The 19785-nt window shown below is 37.6% G+C and overlaps 1 protein-coding gene across 10 annotated transcripts in view; it reads right to left on the reverse strand.

The window, feature by feature from the left end:
• Positions 1 to 19785, reverse strand: part of LOC106086408 (serine-rich adhesin for platelets) — a 378389-nt gene that overhangs the window by 150963 nt on the left and 207641 nt on the right. For all 10 annotated transcript variants that reach the window (XM_059364029.1, XM_059364028.1, XM_059364025.1 and 7 more), the window contains one exon: positions 8886 to 10591. In XM_059364029.1, coding sequence (XP_059220012.1) covers positions 8886 to 10524 — 1639 coding nt within the window. In that variant the 5' untranslated portion in view covers positions 10525 to 10591. The remainder of the gene's footprint in view (positions 1 to 8885; positions 10592 to 19785) is intronic.

Raw genomic sequence — 19785 nt, forward strand, 5'->3', positions numbered from 1 at the left:
TTAGTAGGTTTAAGATAGGTTCAACCATCGCATCTCTAAACCACTGAGATATGCACTGACCACTAGATACCACTAGACAGTTATTTTGCTGTATATCAGAGGTATTGAAGCGAACCTGAGATACTATGAGGTAGGTGAGTAAAGGAACGCCTTAAAGAGGCTCCTCTTCATCAACCTCGTGTAATCGAAAAACTAGGAAGGGTCTCGAACTCACGGGCGCTAAGATTCATATGTGTAATGGAAGTTTTAAATTCTTGAAAAAATTCTAGTACTTGATAAACGCTCACTTGGCTATCCAAACACGACCAAACTCCAAAATATAAGAAAGGGGAAGAATACTCTAGGAGAGTCTGATCTTGATGAGTTACTCCAGAAACCATTTTTGGATCTTTTGTAGGGAACTGCACCAGCAAACGACAAAAAGAAAGAACATAACTAAGTGATAGGCCCTATGACGGCAAATCGCGCATTATGATTATTGTGGAAGTTTCATAATGATTACCGTGGAAGAAGTTTCTTTCCACCTTAGGAGGTGTTTCATTCCGCATCTTTTGTTCTCATCATATCGTGTTGCATTTCATTAATAAGCTCAAATATCATCTATAAATTCGCCAAATAAAATTAATTGCAAATTTTGTTTCTTTTAGTTGCCCAAAGAAACATTTCACCATTTGTTTGGTCTTAAAAAAAATTAATGCCGTTTTTATGGAGAAGAAATTTTGATCCTAATGACACTTCTGTTTGTAATGCCGCAATCCGACACATATTTCAATTAATTTTAATTTGAGCTAAATGGCAAAGGAAAACAATAAAAAGAAATAAAACCAGAAAATAAGACAAAATCAAATGAAAACGAAAACATTTCACAGATTTCATTTAGACAATTTAGAAACATTTTTCAAATGCCTTCTCCTCACACTTGCACAGCATAACAACCCAGGGATACATGATTTCGCTTTCAGAGCCATTCATTTTGCCATTAAATGAGTGATAGAGCCCTCCCATTTTTTTTTTTTTTTTTGGTTTTATGTCCCTCTTGCTACAGTGGTGGTGGTGGTAATGGTGCTGATGGCAATGGCGATTCTATTTTCCATGATGTCATGTGGAATGTGGGCCTTAACACATTGGGATTTTCACCAAAAAATCTTTAAATCATTTTGACTTTTGTATTCATTTATTTTTGGTTTGTTTGTGAAAGGAGCAAAGATAATGTCATGTGAAATTATATTTAAATTCATTTTTAATGTTTTTCATTTCATTTGACTTATGTTTTATTTTTGGTGGTGTTGTTGTTGTTGTTGTTCTACGTTGGTGCTGATGATGATGGTGGTGTTGCCTCGTTTCGCTCTGTGGCATTCATTATAAGAGCTCAAAAGTCAAGTCCTCACTCATATTTCGCAGAGAAGAACATCTATTTTATGTGGTGCTTCTTTTCATTTTTTTTTGGTCTCATAATTGCGCATATAGCTTTTCATCTGTCATAAATATGTGACACAGTGGGGTGATTTTGAGTAAAGGAGTTAGGAAAATTTTTAAAAAATAGAGAAAATAATTCATCATTTAGTTAAAATAAAATAAAATAAAAAATAAAATAAAATAAAATAAAATAAAAAATAATAAAATAAATTAAAAAATAATAAAATAAATTAAAATAAAAAAAATAATATAAAATAAAATAAAATAAAATAAAATAAAACAAAATAAAACAAAATAAAATAAAATAAAATAAATAAAATAAAATAAAATAAAATAAAATAAAATAAAATAAAATAAAATAAAATAAAATAAAATAAAATAAAATAAAATAAAATAAAATAAAATAAAATAAAATAAAATAAAATAAAACAAAATAAAATAAAATAAAATAAAATAAAATAAAATAAAATAAATTAAAATAAAAAAAATAATATAAAATAAAATAAAATAAAATAAAATAAAATAAAATAAAATAAAATAAAATAAAATAAAATAAAATAAAACAAAATAAAACAAAATAAAATAAAATAAAATAAATAAAATAAAATAAAATAAAATAAAATAAAATAAAATAAAATAAAATAAAATAAAATAAAATAAAATAAAATAAAATAAAATAAAATAAAATAAAATAAAATAAAATAAAATAAAATAAAATAAAATAAAATAAAATAAAATAAAATAAAATAAAATAAAATAAAATAAAATAAAATAAAATAAAATAAAATAAAATAAAATAAAATAAAATAAAATAAAATAAAATAAAATAAAATAAAATAAAATAAAATAAAATAAAATAAAATAAAATAAAATAAAATAAAATAAAATAAAATAAAATAAAATAAAATAAAATAAAATAAAATAAAATAAAATAAAATAAAATAAAATAAAATAAAATAAAATAAAATAAAATAAAATAAAATAAAATAAAATAAAATAAAATAAAATAAAATAAAATAAAATAAAATAAAATAAAATAAAATAAAATAAAATAAAATAAAATAAAATAAAATAAAATAAAATAAAATAAAATAAAATAAAATAAAATAAAATAAAATAAAATAAAATAAAATAAAATAAAATAAAATAAAATAAAATAAAATAAAATAAAATGAAATGAAATGAAATGAAATGAAATGAAATGAAATGAAATGAAATGAAATGAAATGAAATGAAATGAAATGAAATAAAATAAAATAAAATAAAATAAAATAAAATAAAACAAAATAAAATAAAATAAAATAAAATAAAATAAATTAAAATAAAATAAAAGAAAAAAAATAAAATAAAATAAAATAAAACAAAATAAAATAAAATAGAACAAAATAAAATAAAATAATTAGATGAACTAATTAAATACTAAATTCATTTGTTTTTCTTTCAGGAGGTGCATTTTTAATGGTAAGTATTCAACTTTAAATCCAATTTGTTTTTTAAATATTATTTATTAATAGATTACAAAATTTAACAATATAAAAAAAAATTGAAGTATTGGGTTGCCCAAAAGTAATTGCGGATTTTTCATATAGTCGGCGTTGACAAATGTTTTTAACAGCTTGTGGCTCTGTAATTGCATTCTTTCTTCTGTCGGTTATCAGCTGTTACTTTTAGCTTGCATTAGAAAAAATGTGTAAAAAAAAGTATATTTGATTAAAGTTCATTCTAAGTTTTATTAAAAATTGATTTACTTTCTTTTAAAAAATCCGCAATTACTTTTTGGGCAACCCAATAGTTGGCGTGGCAAGAATGCTGTTTGCCTTAAATTTAAAGTTATTTGTATATGTTTACAGATAGTTCGGCAACCTTGACCTGTCAATCTGAAGTATTTGGTTTACATAGCAAAAATTAGATTTAATAGTTGAGCAAAATAAAGAATTTAGTTCAATTTAGGTGCACAATGTAGTTGAGCGTGTTATTAGGCACTTACAACATCTTCATAATAAAAAAGCGAAATCATTTCTTGTTTGTGTCTTGTATATTGTCTTGGAACATGATTCAAAAATTTTGAGCATATATCTTTTCAATATCCTAGAATGATTTATGTTTGTACCTCGACCAAGTCGATATTTTTAATTCCGTAGATGTCTTTTAAATGACAGATTGTAGTTCAGTTCGATCCCAAGGTAGGAATAGCTATTAACCATTTCGATATCATGGTTTCCAAATTGCCATCTCGAGCTAATGGATAATCTTGAGTTTTAGAACCTTAGATTGGTTAAGATTTACTTCTAAGCCCCATGTCAAACAATACCCCTGGAGAACATTAATCATCTCCTGTAAATCTTCTACAGTCTCAGACAGAATGACAATGTCATCCGCATAGAGGAGGACCCTTATGTAGGTGTCCGCCACTTTCACGCCGCCGGGTAGGACTTTTGGCAGATCGTTAATGAATAAGGAAAACAATACAGGGCTAAGTATGCATTCTTGTTATACACCTGTCTCAACCAAGAAATATTCGCAAAAGGTATTACCATCCCATATTCTACTTCTGGTACCTGTATATAATAACTGGAGTATCCTAACGATCTTTGTGGAAATTCCACAGGTATATAGAATAAACTATATATATAGAATAAACTGTTTCTGGGTATTAATTCGAAAGCTGATGAAAAGTCCACAAAAAATGTATACGTGACTTTATTCTTCAACTGGCTCAGAGTAACGATATTAACCAGGTTGAATATATTGTTAATCGTCGAATAGTCTTTTCTAAATCCAGCCGGAAACTCGTTAAGGATCTTGTATCTGTTCAAACAATTCGATATTCTATTTAGAAAGATTGAGGTAAAAATTTTGCTGGTGGTGTTCAGAAAAGATAAATCTCTATAATTGACCGTAAGGTTAATATCGCCTTTCTTCAAAAGGGGAGTCAAAATTGACTCCTTAAAGGATAAAGGAATTTTTTTCGTAAAGAAATATCTTATTAAAGACAGCTAGAATCCTTTGCTGGAACTGATGGGGGGCAAATTTATAGAATTCATACAAAATTCCGTCCTGTCTTGGAGATTTCTATGTCTTTAATCCTCTCATGACAAATGACAGTTCGCATAATTCAAAAGAGAATCTAAAAATGGGTCCATGTAATAAGGCAAGCACCAGTAGAATAGAACTAAAGTGCAGCATAAAAGCATTTGCATGCAGATTTCCTTTTGGACTATGTGTGCGATTCTTTAGAGTTCGATATTTTATCCAGTTTCTCGAGATTGTCGTTGTAGTATTACAATCATCTTTCATTGCATTTTCTTTGAAAATTGTCTCTCGAATCATAATAGCGTTTCCTGTTCTCAATTACTGGAACTGTAAATCTTTTCAACCTAACCTAACTACTGCAAAGGGTTTTGGTCCGCAGATCCATTTCTAAGAGGAATTCAGGAATTCGAATAGATTCCATGAAATGGTCCATCCGCTTAGTCAAATTTTGGCATACTCCTTCCAACATTTCAGCCGGTATCTCACGAATCAATACTTCAATGTTGTCTTAAAATGCGTCAATTAAAGCGGACTTGTCTGTGTAGGCACATGACATAATTTCCAGGTAGTGTACCGTAAACAGCTGAGTACAATTTTTTTTCTCGCGAAGTGCACTACCACATCCCTTCTTCAATTTGGGCCAGATCGGTCCAGATCGATCGGTTGGATATAGCTGCCATAGAGACTGATCTCTCGATTTAAGGTCTTGGACCCATAAAAGGCGCCTTTATTGTCCAATGGCGCCGAAATTTGGGACAGTGATATCCCTTCGACATCCTCCTTCAATTTAGCTCAGATCGGTCCAGATTTGGATATAGCTGGCATATAAACCGATCTGCCGATTTAAGTTCTTTGGCCTATAAAAACCACATGTATTATCCGATTTTGCTGAAATTTGGGACAGTGAGTTGTGTTAGGGTCTTCGACGTGCCTCTTCAATTTGGCCTAGATCGGTTCAGATTTGGATATAGCTGCCATATAAACCGATCCGCCGATTTAAGGTCTTGGACCCATAAAAGGCGCCTTTATTGTCCAATGTCGCCGAAATTTGGGACAGTGATATCCCTTCGACATCCTTCTTCAATTTGGCCCAGAACGGTCAAGATTTAGATATAGCTGCCATATAGACTGATCTCTGGATTTAAGGTTTTCGGCACCATAAACGGCGCATTTATTGTCCGGTTTCTCTGAAATGTGGGACAGTGAGTTTTGTTAGGCCCTTCGACATCCTTCTTCAATTTGGCCCAGATCGGTTCGGATTTGGATATATTGTAGCTGCCATATAAACCGATGCGCCGATTTAAGGTATCAGGCCTATAAAAACCACATTCGATTTTTCTGAAAGCTGCCATATAGCCCGATCCGCCGATTTAAGGTCTTGGGCCCATAAAAGGCGCATTTATTGTCTAATTTTGCCAAAATTTAGGACCGTGAGTTGTGTTAGGCCCTTCGACATCTATCTGTAGTTTGGCCAAGATTGGTCCCGATTTGTATATAGCTGCCATATAGCCTGATCCGCCGATTTAAGGTCTTGGGCCTATAATCGGCACATTTATTGTAAGTTTTTGCCAAAATTTGGGGACAGTGACTTATGTTAGGCTTTGAGACATCCGTGTCCTATATGGTTTAGACCGATCTATAATTTGATATAGCTGCTAAAAATACCAATATGTTGTTCCACAAAAATGAACAGTGACTTTTTTATTAGACCACACAATGTCCGTGCCAAATTTGGCCCAAATCGGATCAAATTTCGATATAGCTGCTTTGGGGGCATAAATCATGCATTTTTCACGGGATTATGACGAAAGGTTAACATATGTACCCGAGGTGGTGGGTATCCAAAGTTCAGCCCGTCCGAACTTTACGCCTTTTTACTTGTTATATATAAGATTATTTTTTTAAATTATTTTTATATATAATTTTTTTTTTTTAATTATTTTTATATATAACTTTTTATACCCTCCACCATAAGATGAGGGGTATACTAATTTCGTCATTCTGATTGTAACTACTCGAAATATTCGTCTGAGACCCCATAAAGTATATATATTCTTGATCGTCGTGAAATTTTATGTCGATCTAGCCATGTCCGTCCGTCCGTCCGTCTGTCTGTCGAAAGCACGCTAACTTCCGAAGGAGTAAAGCTAGCCGCTTGAAATTTTGCACAAAAACTTCTTATTTGTGTAGGTCAGTTGGTATTGTAAATGGGCCATATCGGTCCATGTTTTGATATAGCTGCCATATAAACCGATCTTGGGTCTTGACTTCTTGAGCCTCTAGAGTGCGCAATTCTTATCCGATTGGGATGAAATTTTGCACGACGTGTTTTGTTATGATATCCAACAACTGTGCCAAGTATGGTTCAAATCGGTTTATAACCTGATATAGCTGCCATATAAACCGATCTTGGGTCTTGACTTCTTGAGCCTCTAGAGTGCGCAATTCTTATCCGATTGGAATGAAATTTTGCACGACGTGTTTTGTTATTATATCCAACAACTGTGCCAAGTATGGTTCAAATCGGTCCATAACCTGATATAGCTGCCATATACACCGATCTGGGGTTTTGACTTCTTGAGCCTCTAGAGTGCGCAATTCTTATCCGATTGGAATGAAATTTTGCACGACGTGTTTTGATATGATATCCAACAACTGTGCCAAATGTGGTTCAAATCGGTTCATAACCTGATATAGCTGCCATATAAACCGATCTGGGATCTTGACTTCTTGAGCCTCTAGAGGTCGCAATTATTATCCGATTTGCCTGAAATTATGTACGACGGATTCTCTCATGACCATTAACATACGTGTTTATTATGGTCTGAATCGGTATATAGCCCGATACAGCTCCCATATAAATCGATCACTCTATTTTACTTCTTGAGCCTCTAGAGGGCGCAATTCTTATTCGAATTGGCTGACATTTTACACAGGTCTCCAACATATAATTTAATTGTGGTCCAAACCGGACCATATCTTGATATCGCTCTAATAGCAGAGCAAATCTTTTCGTATATCCTTTTTTTTTGCCTAAGAAGAGATGCCGGGAAAAGAACTCGACAAATGCGATCCATGGTGGAGGGTATATAAGATTCGGCCCGGCCGAACTTAGCACGCTTTTACTTGTTTTTAATTATTTGTATATATATAGTTTTTTTTAATTATTTTTATATATAATTATTTTTTAAATATTAACTATTTTATTGTAAAATTATTTTAATATTTTGTTTTTTTATTAATTTTTTTTTTTTTGAAAATTCGATTTTTAATATTGCATCCCACTGTAACTTCCTTTTTTCCCAGTACTATCAATTTGAAAATATTATATGATATATTAAATGATTTTTTTTAAGTGAGTTACTTGTGTTGTCGCAAAAATAATTTTCAATCTCATTTAACATTTCCCTACACAAATATCATATTTGCTTTTTATATATTTTTTAGTATTTTAATTTTGTTTACAGTTTTTCCTTTATACGACTCCTCCCATTCACTATTGTGGATATCATTAAAAATCTATGTCACTCGTCAAGCAAATGAGTAATATATTTGTCAACATTTCATAATTAAAATGCTATTCTGGCACAGAGTAAAAGAATGATGGGACATATGGGCCAACATTATTTGTCTCAGCGAGAGAGAGGGAGAGAAATAGAGAGGAGGTGGTGTAAGGGATATAAATTTATTTGGTTTGGCAAACTGGAGCAAAGCTTCATTTAAATATGAGCATATACATGCACTAAATTATGTCACATTTGACATTTATTCGGATAGAGATTTGAATATAATTTTTAAATTAGAACTTTATTAGGGCAAACAATTTTTTATTTGAGAGAGAGATTAGAAATCCAATTAAGTCGTTTTAGAGCTATAAAATTTTTAATTAGAAAGTGGAGCATTTTAGATTTTATAGTTCATTGTGTTGTAATTCGATTGCGTCATTTACAAAGGTCACATGAAAAGTTGTTCCCTTTGTTGAAGAAGTTGGCGGATAGTTTAGACTTTCTTCAAGTTTTTCATTGTTTAAGAACTTTGGCATAGTTTTAGTACAAGGGTATAAAGCAGTGGTGTGCGTGTGATTCAGCTTTATACGCTACACATTATTTGCAAGCCCATAAGGCTTGTGTGCTTGTGCATGTTCACAATAATGTGCAATAGTGTGTGTGTGTGTATTAGCCCACTACTGGTATAAAGTAATACATCGAGGGTTGTTGCTATGATTTTGTCAATTTGGTTTAGCAGAATTGTAGATGATTCTCTCAGTGAGATGTAATTCATAAATGGTTTTCCGTTATTAACTCCTTTAGTACCCACCCCTCTTTTAAGCGAAAAGCATTCCTAAATCTTGCGCAACCATTTCCATTTGATTTTGGCACAAGAAAAAAATCCCCCAAGTTGTTCTAAAATTACTCCAATTCTCTAATTGCACTTACCTTTCTTCAAATGTTTGCCCAGCAAAGATTTCTCACGCTCTGCGCCACTGAGAATGCCCAAAATTTGATTTTGTTTGACGGCAGGTGGTGGGGACAAAGAATCTCTCGCCTTTTTGGCTACGCACAAATTTAATGGCTGGTCATGCTCTAATAAATCATGCGAGGTGGCAACGATGGCGGCCGCAGGCATTGTTGTCGTTGTCGTCGCCCCAATGCTGTTGTTGTTGGTCCCCAGCAGGCCAACAACACTGCTGTTGCCGCCTACCCCTCCATTGCCGTTGCCGTTACCATTACCCACCATATCATCTTCACTCGTATCACTGGCCGAAGCACTTCGTGCCTGATGTTGATCGTATGCGGTGATCTGCTGTGAATATTGTTGCTGGAAATTGCGTAAAATGCTTTTGGGTGATTTGGCGGGTGCAGGTGGCAGCGTGGTGGCCGACGAATTGGACGATTCGTCGTGTTGGCTATCGCGTGTGAGTATTAAAGCATTGGTGGCGTTGGCTGTGGCGGCGGCGGCGGCATTGGGAATGGTGGTGGTCGCTGTCATTTGATGGATATTGCCGCTGGCGACAGTTAAGTCGCGCAAACCCAAGATATCGGCTATGGTATGGGGGGTGGGACGTGTTGGTGGGCGGGCATAGACATGCGGATGCCAAGTGGCAGGCGATGCCATATTCGTTGTACTCAAATGGGCCTCCGTTGAGGCGGTGGGCGAGAGATTTTGTCTCATTTGTGGTGTTTTGGCCTGCACACCAATGGGAGGTGGCGAAGCCATGAGCGTTTTATTGCCAACACCCACATAGCCGAGGGGGGGACCACTGTGACCACCAATACCGCCGACACCGCCACCACCGCCACCACCACCTAAGGCCGCACTTCCACCGCCATAGCCATTAATGTAATTGGGATTTTTTGCCATAGGGGGAGCCTCCAAAGACTTTTGCAAAAATGTTGTCTCATTTGATTTCTCTTTGAGACTGATGTTGCCATGATTGGCAGCCAAGGCTTCGCCTATAACACTGTTGGTGGCAGCACCTGTTGCTGTGGTCCCCGTCATGGCGTTGGCATTCGGTGTTGAGGCTGCTGTCATGTGACTAGTAAGGGCTGCTATCGTATGCAGTTGAGCATGACCATGATGTTGGTGTGCATGTGCATGCGGATGATAGTTGTTAGTGTAGGTTTCGGCCACATTATTGTTGTTGTTGTTGTTACTATTGCTGGCAAGTGAACTACTGTTGCTGTTATTCGAGATATTCTCATACATAGCACCAGTGGGTGGTATGGTCAAAGGACTTCTATACACATATGAACTGGTAGCCATTTTATATTGTGCCTGCTGTTGTTGCAACTGTTGCATTTGCTGTTGCTTCTCTTCCTCAGACAATTTATAATCCGTTGTGGCGTTGTAGTGCGTTGTCTGCTGTTGTGTGGTGTATTGTTGTGTTTGCTGCTGACTCTGTTGTTGGTATTGTTGCAACAATTGTTGCTGTTGCTGCACTGCCTGTTGATGCAACGCCTGCTGATGTTGACTGTAGTATTTTTGTGCCACACTCGTTTCAAAAATGGGAGCATGTGCAGCACCACTGACCATATCTGTTGCTGCGCCCACGTCACATTCAATTTCGGGCATCATTTATGAACATTTGGCCACCTTTGATCTGCAGGGGTATCCTAAGATCTGTGCTGCGGCATTAGGTGATCTGAAGGAAGCAAAAATAAAAAAAAAGAAACAAAGGGGAGAATTAACTCAGGTGCACAAAAACATGGCAAGAAATTTCAAAGAAAAATTTTTTTTTTATTTAAAAAGTTGTTTTAAAATTTTTAATTTTTATAGAAATTTACCGCTTATTAAAACTTAAATCGTTTGTCTAATTTTTGGTGATTTTTCATTTGAGACAGTGTATGTGTGTCTGTCTTTCCTTGGGTATTCTATTGCGTCTTGTCTGCATAGCCAACCAGAATCCTTCCTTCCACCATCTTGCAGGGGTGAAGAAACTAAACTGGGGACAAATAGTTGCAGCTACCAAACCTGGTGTATTTGAGGTGCAGTATTGCCCAGGAAATCGAAATACGCTTGAGATAAGTTTCGTTACCTGCCAGAATATTGTAACTAGTCAACGTCAAGTTACGTGGCCACATAGGATACCTATGTTGCTCTGTGAAGCAAGGAGAACTGCCTAGAGAGAGGTCCTAAATGGTATGCTCAATCTTTAGACCTTTTACCTGTATGTTGGGTGGGCGGCAACGAAGATCGCCTTTAGGTTGAGCAAGTCAAGAATCTAGCTTGGGGAAGGTTATGTAAAGTGGCGGTATGATCTAAAGGGAACGACGGCCCAGAGCCCTGAGGTCTCTTTTCGGGAGACATACGGATGGGTCCGAATTGGATGGGGCACCGGGACTGAAATTTCTTTTGAGCTCCTAGGTACAAAAGAGTCAAATGGGTCCTGCAAGCACTAGAGATGATGATTAATCCGATTGTCTTAATATACGTGGACAGTCAGGCGGCGGTGATTGCTCTTCTTCGACTTCGAGCCATGAGAAAAAGACTGTTTGGGAGTTGATTAGAGCTTGTTTGTACCATGGGGAGGCCTATTAGGTCTAGGTCTTGATCCATCAAAGAGCGGCGAAGAGCGAAGCCGCTGATAAAATGGACAGGCATACTATTGGGTTGTCCAAAAAGTAATTGCGGATTTTTCATATAGTCGGCGTTGACAAATTTTTTCACAGCTTGTGACTCTGTAATTGCATTCTTTCTTCTGTCAGTTATCAGCTGTTACTATTAGCCTGCTTTAGAAAAAAAGTGTAAAAAAGTATATTTGATTAAAGTTCATTCTAAGTTTTATTTAAAATGCATTTACTTTCTTTTAAAAAATCCGCAATTACTTTTTGGGCAACCCAATACTTTATCAGTGCAATTTGGGCTAGAGATTTTCTAGACTGGCCGAGCAAATGAGACGTGGACCGATGCTGTGGGTTCTTGTCGTGCTAGAGGTTTTCTACACTGGCCGAGCCAACGAAACGTGGACTGATGGTGTGGGTTGCAGAAGTGGGCAATGCCCTAAGACCGAGTGGGCAAAAGGTCGCCACTTATCCTGGTGGGCTTTGAGAGTGTTCATGAATCATTGTGAGATTCTTGGTAGGATAAATGTTTTCCACATTGCCCTTGTAAATGAGGCATGGGTTCATGCTGTGATTTGCGCAGAAGTTAGAATGTCCACCTATGCCGCTGAATGCCTGGGTTCGAATCCTGGCAAGAACATCAGACAAAATTTGTCAGCTATGGTTATGCCCTCTTAATGCTGACGACATTTGTGAGGTATTTTGCCATGTAAAAACTTCTCCCCAAAGAGGTGTCGATCTGCTGCACTCCGTTCGAAATCGGCTATAATAATGAGGTCCCTTATCACTCAGCTTAAACTTGAATCGGACAGCACTCAGTAATATGGGAAAAGCTTGCCTCTTTTCCTTAATGGAATGCCCATGGACACATTTGCATTTGCACTTCTTTATTTAGGACAAGGTACTGTAGAACTATGTTTGCCAGCATCAGGTTGAAAATAGCAACTCAAACTATTGGGTTGCCCAAAAAGTAATTGCGGATTTTTTAAAAGAAAGTAAATGCATTTTTAATGAAACTTAGAATGAACTTTAATCAAATATACTTTTTTAACACTTTTTTCTAAAGCAAGCTAAAAGTAACAGCTGATAACTGACAGAAGAAAGAACGCAATTAGAGAGTCACAAGCTGTGAAAAAGTTAGTCAACGCCGACTATTACTTTTTGGGCAACCCAATTCAATTTGAACTTGAACAACAGCCACCACAAAGCTTCCATATGAGGCCTCACCACTGTCAGGACGAAACCAGATGGTACCAGACACAAATCTCTGGCAGCTTTCGTAGCATACGTAGACTACGATCAGTTGGACTCTTAATCGTCCGGACCAGTCACCAGAAAGAAAGATGGAAACCGCCTTAGACGACCTATCGCCAAAGTACAAAGTGTGCTTAAAAATTAAATAGAAGTTGCACATACAAAACACTTAATGGGATACGATTGTTCCCACGAACAACGGTACACCTTGTCACAGATATTCGCACTAAGCCTCATCCTGCTCCTACTAAATATTGGGTTGCCCAAAAAGTAATTGCGGATTTTTTAAAAGAAAGTAAATGCATTTTTAATAAAACTTAGAATGAACTTTAATCAAATATACTTTTTTTAAACTTTTTTTCTAAAGCAAGCTAAAAGAGAAAAAATTTGTCAACGCCGACTATATGAAAAATCCGCAATTACTTTTTGGGCAACCCAATACTTACCGTGAAAAGGGGGCCAACCTTGCCATAATGCTATCGTCTTCAAGAGCCCTACTGAAATCCCACACGGCCCTACTGTGAGCCATTTCTCACACACAAATGGAATTCTCTTTTTTATTCTGTGCAGAACAGCCATGAAACTCCCCGTTGCAGTGCATCTGTACACAAAGGCAAACATACAGAGACGATCTTTTTCAATCCTAGGTGACCTAGGTGACCTTGGTGTTCCATAAGTTCCAATCCAAGACCCCAATGACTTCTCAGAATGCGCTAAACCTGCCCGGCTACTTTGGTAAATGGAGCAAAAATCCCATGCTCTCCGAAACAGTTACTCCTACAAATACTATCAAGCGCTAAGTTGCTAATCTTTGCTCCAACAGATCGAATCGTAGGTGGACGATTCCTCGACGATATGCCATTGGCGCAGTTATCTCCTCCGCGGCTTCACGATCGCTTCATTTACGCACAATACCCAAGTGGTTTACACCCAAAAATTCGTTCGGAATCGCTCTCAACTAAAATCCGCATATGAACGGATTTTAAAGGACTCATACAAGTGACTTTATCCATCAATCATATGGAGCACAGATGGACCTCTTTGAAAAACCCTTTTCAAAATAATTCTAAATCGCATCGCTGGCAACAACCAGGCAACCTCTTCTATCAACGAAGTAACTACGCCAGAGAGAAAGTTCCCGACAACCTATTTCGTCTAATCTAGTGAATATACTTTGTCATTAAAGGTTATCGAACGCGTCTTTAAAATGGACAAATATACCAAGTGCAAATTTGTTTCCCAGCCGCTCACATAGTCGTGAACTTGGATGCTGACATGGCCAGTGCTCATATTCTCTCGGAAACTGAACTGCAATGGGCATAATCCCCTGGTCGTAGCCGTTCCGAAATCATGTTACCATTATTTTCGAACAAACACATGGAGAAGGCTGTTGCCGCAATACAATCTTGCGTTGTTCTTCAATCGAACAGGGAAATACCTTGTTCGGTAGTTCCTGATATTTTGAGGCTTCATTCCCTCTCTGGTCCTACACTTGGCTTTACTATATTTGATCTTTCGACGTCTAGTAGTATTACCACCTATTTACCCCACTCCACACACAATCTGCAGTCAAATTGGTTAGCAGTAAATGTCAGCCGTAAGTCCATTGTCACTCACGCTTACAGGCCTTCAAAGTTATACTTGTCGAATGCTGGGTCATTTCACCGAAAACCACAAAGCATTGCAATTTGCATTGACTTCTGGACTAAGGATGAGCATTTTCCAATGGCCCTCTCACAGGTGTATAGGGCTTTGTTTGGCGTTTATTCGTATTTGAAGTTCAATTTTCTCATCTGCAAAACACCCAGGCATTTTCAGTAAACGGGTCATTTTCTCCAACGAAAAAAAGAACTTCCGCCTTGGACGAATTAACGTCTAGACCCGTTTTGCCCAGCTTTTTGAGGATTTCGATTATTCTTATTCCAAATATTTACAATTCAGTTGAGTTTATTATGGTTTAATATTTTCATAATTAGAAACTCAATTTAAATTCCATTTCAAATAACTTCAATTGTATTCAAATTTAATTTATAAAAATCTCTTCCTTGGAAAAAATCCATTAACATTTCTCATGCGGATAACGGTGCATAGAAACATCGTTTGGAAACACTACCCCTAGCTCTTGTACCCAGGGAACGTACCTGAACATTTATTATGTTATCCTTTATTCAAAACGTTTCATTTCAACTTCAATGCAATTCAATTAAGGCAATTAATAAAATGTGCTGACGATCATGATGATGATGATGATGATGATACCATGTTATATTTACATAACCTCCTCTTATGCGTACATACATCCAGACATGCATCGTAACATTTCCACCAAGGGAAGCAGAAAATGTAACCCTGCAAACAGATGTTAGTCCCCTTCAGCGCTCCGCCTTTCAGGAAAGCAGCAAAGCAAAGCGAAAACAAAACTAGTTCATATTATGCGAGGATTTTTCCTATGGCCCCTCTTCCATGAAATTGTATGAATTCAGCTGAACTCATACATATGCTCGAGTCGTTGCTTCCTTTCCTCAGTTAGCTGTGTAGATTCTCTGACTAACCAGGCAGTTGGTTGGTTGGTATTCGTCGTAAACATCATCATCATCATCTACATACTTATCATATGTTCTATGGTGGTTCCTGGTGGTGGCACACTTGCGATTTAAATATGCCATAATAATTTGGTTCTTTTGCACTCTCAAGTTAAACATTAGCTCATATAGCATTTTGGAAGAATTTTTTGCAAAATTTTACACCATACACCGTTGAGACCGATATGCTTATCAAGGAACGCACCGTCCTACCATCTATGTAAGTAAAGGGTGATTTTTTTGAGGTTAGGATTTTCATGCATTAGTATTTGACAGATCACGTGGGATTTCAGACATGGTGTCAAAGAGAAAGATGCTCAGTATGCTTTGACATTTCATCATGAATAGACTTACTAACGAGCAACGCTTGCAAATCATTGAATTTTATTACCAAAATCAGTGTTCGGTTCGAAATGTGTTCAAATTTTGACAAATTTTGTTCAGCGATGAGGCTCATTTCTGGTTGAATGGCTACGTAAATAAGCAAAATTGCCGCATTTGGAGTGAAGAGCAACCAGAAGCCGTTCAAGAACTGCCCATGCATCCCGAAAAATGCACTGTTTGGTGTGGTTTGTACGCTGGTGGAATCATTGGACCGTATTTTTTCAAAGATGCTGTTGGACGCAACGTTACGGTGAATGAACACATTTCGAACCGAACACTGATTTTGGTAATAAAATTCAATGATTTGCAAGCGTTGCTCGTTAGTAAGTCTATTCATGATGAAATGTCAAAGCATACTGAGCATCTTTCTCTTTGACACCATGTCTGAAATCCCACGTGATCTGTCAAATACTAATGCATGAAAATCCTAACCTCAAAAAAATCACCCTTTACATAGTGAATATTTTGAAAAATATTGGGTTGCCCAAAAAGTAATTGCGGATTTTTCATATAGTCGGCGTTGACAAATTTTTTCACAGCTTGTGACTCTGTAATTGCATTCTTTCTTCTGTCAGTTATCTGCTGTTACTTTTAAAGTGTAAAAAAAGTATATTTGATTAAAGTTCATTCTAAGTTTTATTAAAAATGCATTTACTTTCTTTTAAAAAATCCGCAATTACTTTTTGGACAACCCAATATTACAAAGGATTCCAAATATAATGTTAAGGTTAGGTTTAAGTTGCAGTCTGCCATCAGACTCACTTAGACATTTTCGTCCATTGTGATGCCACAGGAACAGAAGAAGAAAGATGCCTTCTAGTTCCTACCCTTGAACCATCCAGATCGCTTTAAAAAGCCCAATAACTTGTGAATGTTCACATCCGCTAAATCAAACAGGTTCTCAAAGAAATGAGAACCTAAAGTGGAACTCCTTCTGACTGCTAGTGCGGGACCCACACACACAAGGTGTTCTATTGTCTCTTCTTCTTCGTCGATGTCCTCACAGCTTCTGCAAAAGTCCTTGCTGGCAATCTTCAGTCCGTCAGCATGTTTTCCGATTAGACAGTAACCTGTCATGAGGGACACAATGACTGAGACGTCTGTTTTAGCCAGATCCAGTCTAGACCTCTTCATGTCTAGATTAGGCCACATAGTTTTGCAATGTTCACAGTTCCCTCTTTGTGACCATCTATCATTCGTTGCCTTTCGGGCCTGGTCCTGAAGACTTAGCTTACATGTCGCTAGAGGCATACCCACAGATTCCAGTATCTCTGGAGTGTATAGGGTAGTTTCTAGTCTCGCAAGATCATCCGCTTTACAATCCCCTGGAATATCCCTGTGGCCCGGCAACTAGAACAGGTGAAGTTTAAACTCTTCAGCCATCTCGTTGAGAGATCTGCGACAGTCGAGGGCTGATTTTGTGTTCAGAAATACGTTCTCAAGGGATTTAATGACTGCCTGACCGTCTGAGAAGATATTTATGCCAATTTTCGTCATGATATATCTTAGCCATTCCACCACTTCCTTAATTGCAAGGATCTCTGCTTGATACACACTACAGTGGTCGGGTAACCTTTTCGATATGACCAGTTCTAGATCTTTAGAGTAGACCCCAAAGCCCACCTGGTCGTTTAGTTTGGAACCATCCGTATAGAAGTCAGTGTAACATCTGTTACCAGGGATATAGTAGTTCCAATCGGTTCTATCAGGAATAGTGGTATAGTAATTTTTATCAAAAAGCGGTTCAGGTAGGGGATAATCCACACTGCCTGGAACATGGGACATTGTATGAAGGATAGGACAGTGTCCGTAGCCGCCACATGACCAATGAGAAAGCTCCCTTAACCTCACGGCAGTGGACGCTGGAATTTTGGTAGCCACAATGTCCAGAGGCATAAGATGTAGCATTAAATTCAGTGCACCAAATGGTATCGTCCTCAGTGCGGCTGTGATGCACAAACAAGTCATCCTTTGGATCCGGATGAGTATTGAACAGGAGGTGGACTTTTGAAGCACCGTCCACCAGACCACAACACCATATAGCATTATAGGTCTGACAACTGCAGTATATGCCCAGTGCATGACGCGCGGTATAAATACCCAAATTTTGCCAATGACTCACTTGCAGGTGTATAGGGCAAGAGTTGCCTTTCTTGCCCTTTCCAAAATGTTGGATTTGATGCTGAATTTCCTATCTTACAAAACACCCAGGAGTGCTTTAAGTAAATAGTAACTCGTATCTCCTGCTGAAAAGAACTACTTCTGCCTTGTCTCGGAGGCCACCCTAGCGAAGACGTTAGCATATCCACCTATGACGCTGAAAGCATGGATTCGAATCTTGGCGAGAACATCAGAAAAAAGATTTCAGTGGTAGTTGTCCCCCCCTAATGCGGGCGACATTTGTGAGATACTATGCCGTGTTAAAACTTCTCCCCACAGAAGTGTCGCACTGCGTCACGCCATTCGGACTCGACCATAAAAAGGAGGCCCTCTATCATTGAGCATAAAATTTTAACCGGACAGCACTCAATGATATGTGAGAAGTTTACCCAGTTCCTTAGTGGAATGTTAATGAGCAAATTTGCATTAATTCTGTTTTGCATGGTTTTACGCCGAGACCAGTTTTTGATCAAAGCACTTTGCTGTGGCACGTAGAGCTTCCTAAGGTATATCTCTAAGAGTGCTTGGAAACTTTCCCCTAACCGCAGTTGCCACGTCATCATCATACGCGACCACTTTTACACCTCTTTCTTCCAGAGACTACGGAATCCTAGTAGAAGTCATGTAGATTATCGCCGAGAAACGACCAAAAATGCTGCTGAACATCTATAACACATGTCTGTCAGAAGGAATATTGCCAGATGTATGGAAACAACAAAGGTTGGTTTTGGTCAGCAAGGGGAAAGGTGATACATTATCGCCATCGTCTTACAGGCCGCTGTGTATGCTGAACCCAACGGGCAAGCTGTTGGAGCGTTCGATGAAGCCTAAACTCGCAGAAGTAATCGCTGCAGTAGGAGGACACTCAAGCCGGCAACATGGCTTTCGTCCTGGAAAGTCGACGATAGCGGCGCTGAAGCAAGCTGTTGGAGCGTTCGATAAAGCCTAAACTCGCAGAAGCAATCGCTGCAGGAGGAGGACACTCAAGTCGGCAACATGGCTTTCGCCCTGGAAAGTCCACAATAGCGGGCCTGAAGGACGTAATTGAGGTTGTGGAAGCCTCGCAGCAGACCCATCATCCAATTGGCAACGCAGGACGTCAAGAACGCCTTTAACAGCCTCTGGTGGATAGATGTTTTGTGAGCCATGAAGGTGGATTTTAAAGTGGCGAAGCATCTGATGAGGATCATGAGAAGTTATCTGGAAGATCGGGTGCTCTTCTACACATCCAGCGAGGCTATAAGAAGGTATGAAGTAATGTTGGGCACTGTACAAGGTTTTATAATTGGATCCGACCTCTAGACGACATTGCCGCTGTCATTACAGCAAAAAATACGGACCAGGCACAACCAAGATTACAGCAGGTCATGATCAGAACTAGACATTGTTTGGAGTCCCACGGGCTACAGCTGGCAATGCAAAAAAGCTAAGTTACTCCTGCTCATGAGGAAACACATACCCACAGAGAGATAGATATGCGGATCGAGGACGTCGTCTTACCCGCTAGAAGGCACCTGAAATACCCAGGGGTACGACTGAACACCAAATTGACTTTTCCAGCCCAGACGCAGTACGCTGCAAGATAACTGCCAATTGAGGCGATTAATGTCAAACATCGGAAGACGTGTACCAGGCGGTCGCAAACTAATGATGGAAGCGTGCAACAGCATTCTTTAATATGGAAGCGGCATTTGGGGTGAATCCCTACAGATCAGACGCAAGGCGAAGTCGCTGATTTCAGTACAGAGGTCGTTCGCTCTAAGAGTTGCGTCATTTTATCGAACAGTGGCTGAACCCCAGTTCTCGTCGTTGCCGGTATGGTGCCAATAGACCTACCGACCCTAGAGTGCATGAAAGTATATGACGCCAAACTGAACCCCAATAGGAGCAGATGG

Source organism: Stomoxys calcitrans, chromosome 2, assembly GCF_963082655.1.
Source record: "Stomoxys calcitrans chromosome 2, idStoCalc2.1, whole genome shotgun sequence".
Classification (NCBI taxonomy): Eukaryota; Metazoa; Arthropoda; class Insecta; order Diptera; family Muscidae; genus Stomoxys; species Stomoxys calcitrans.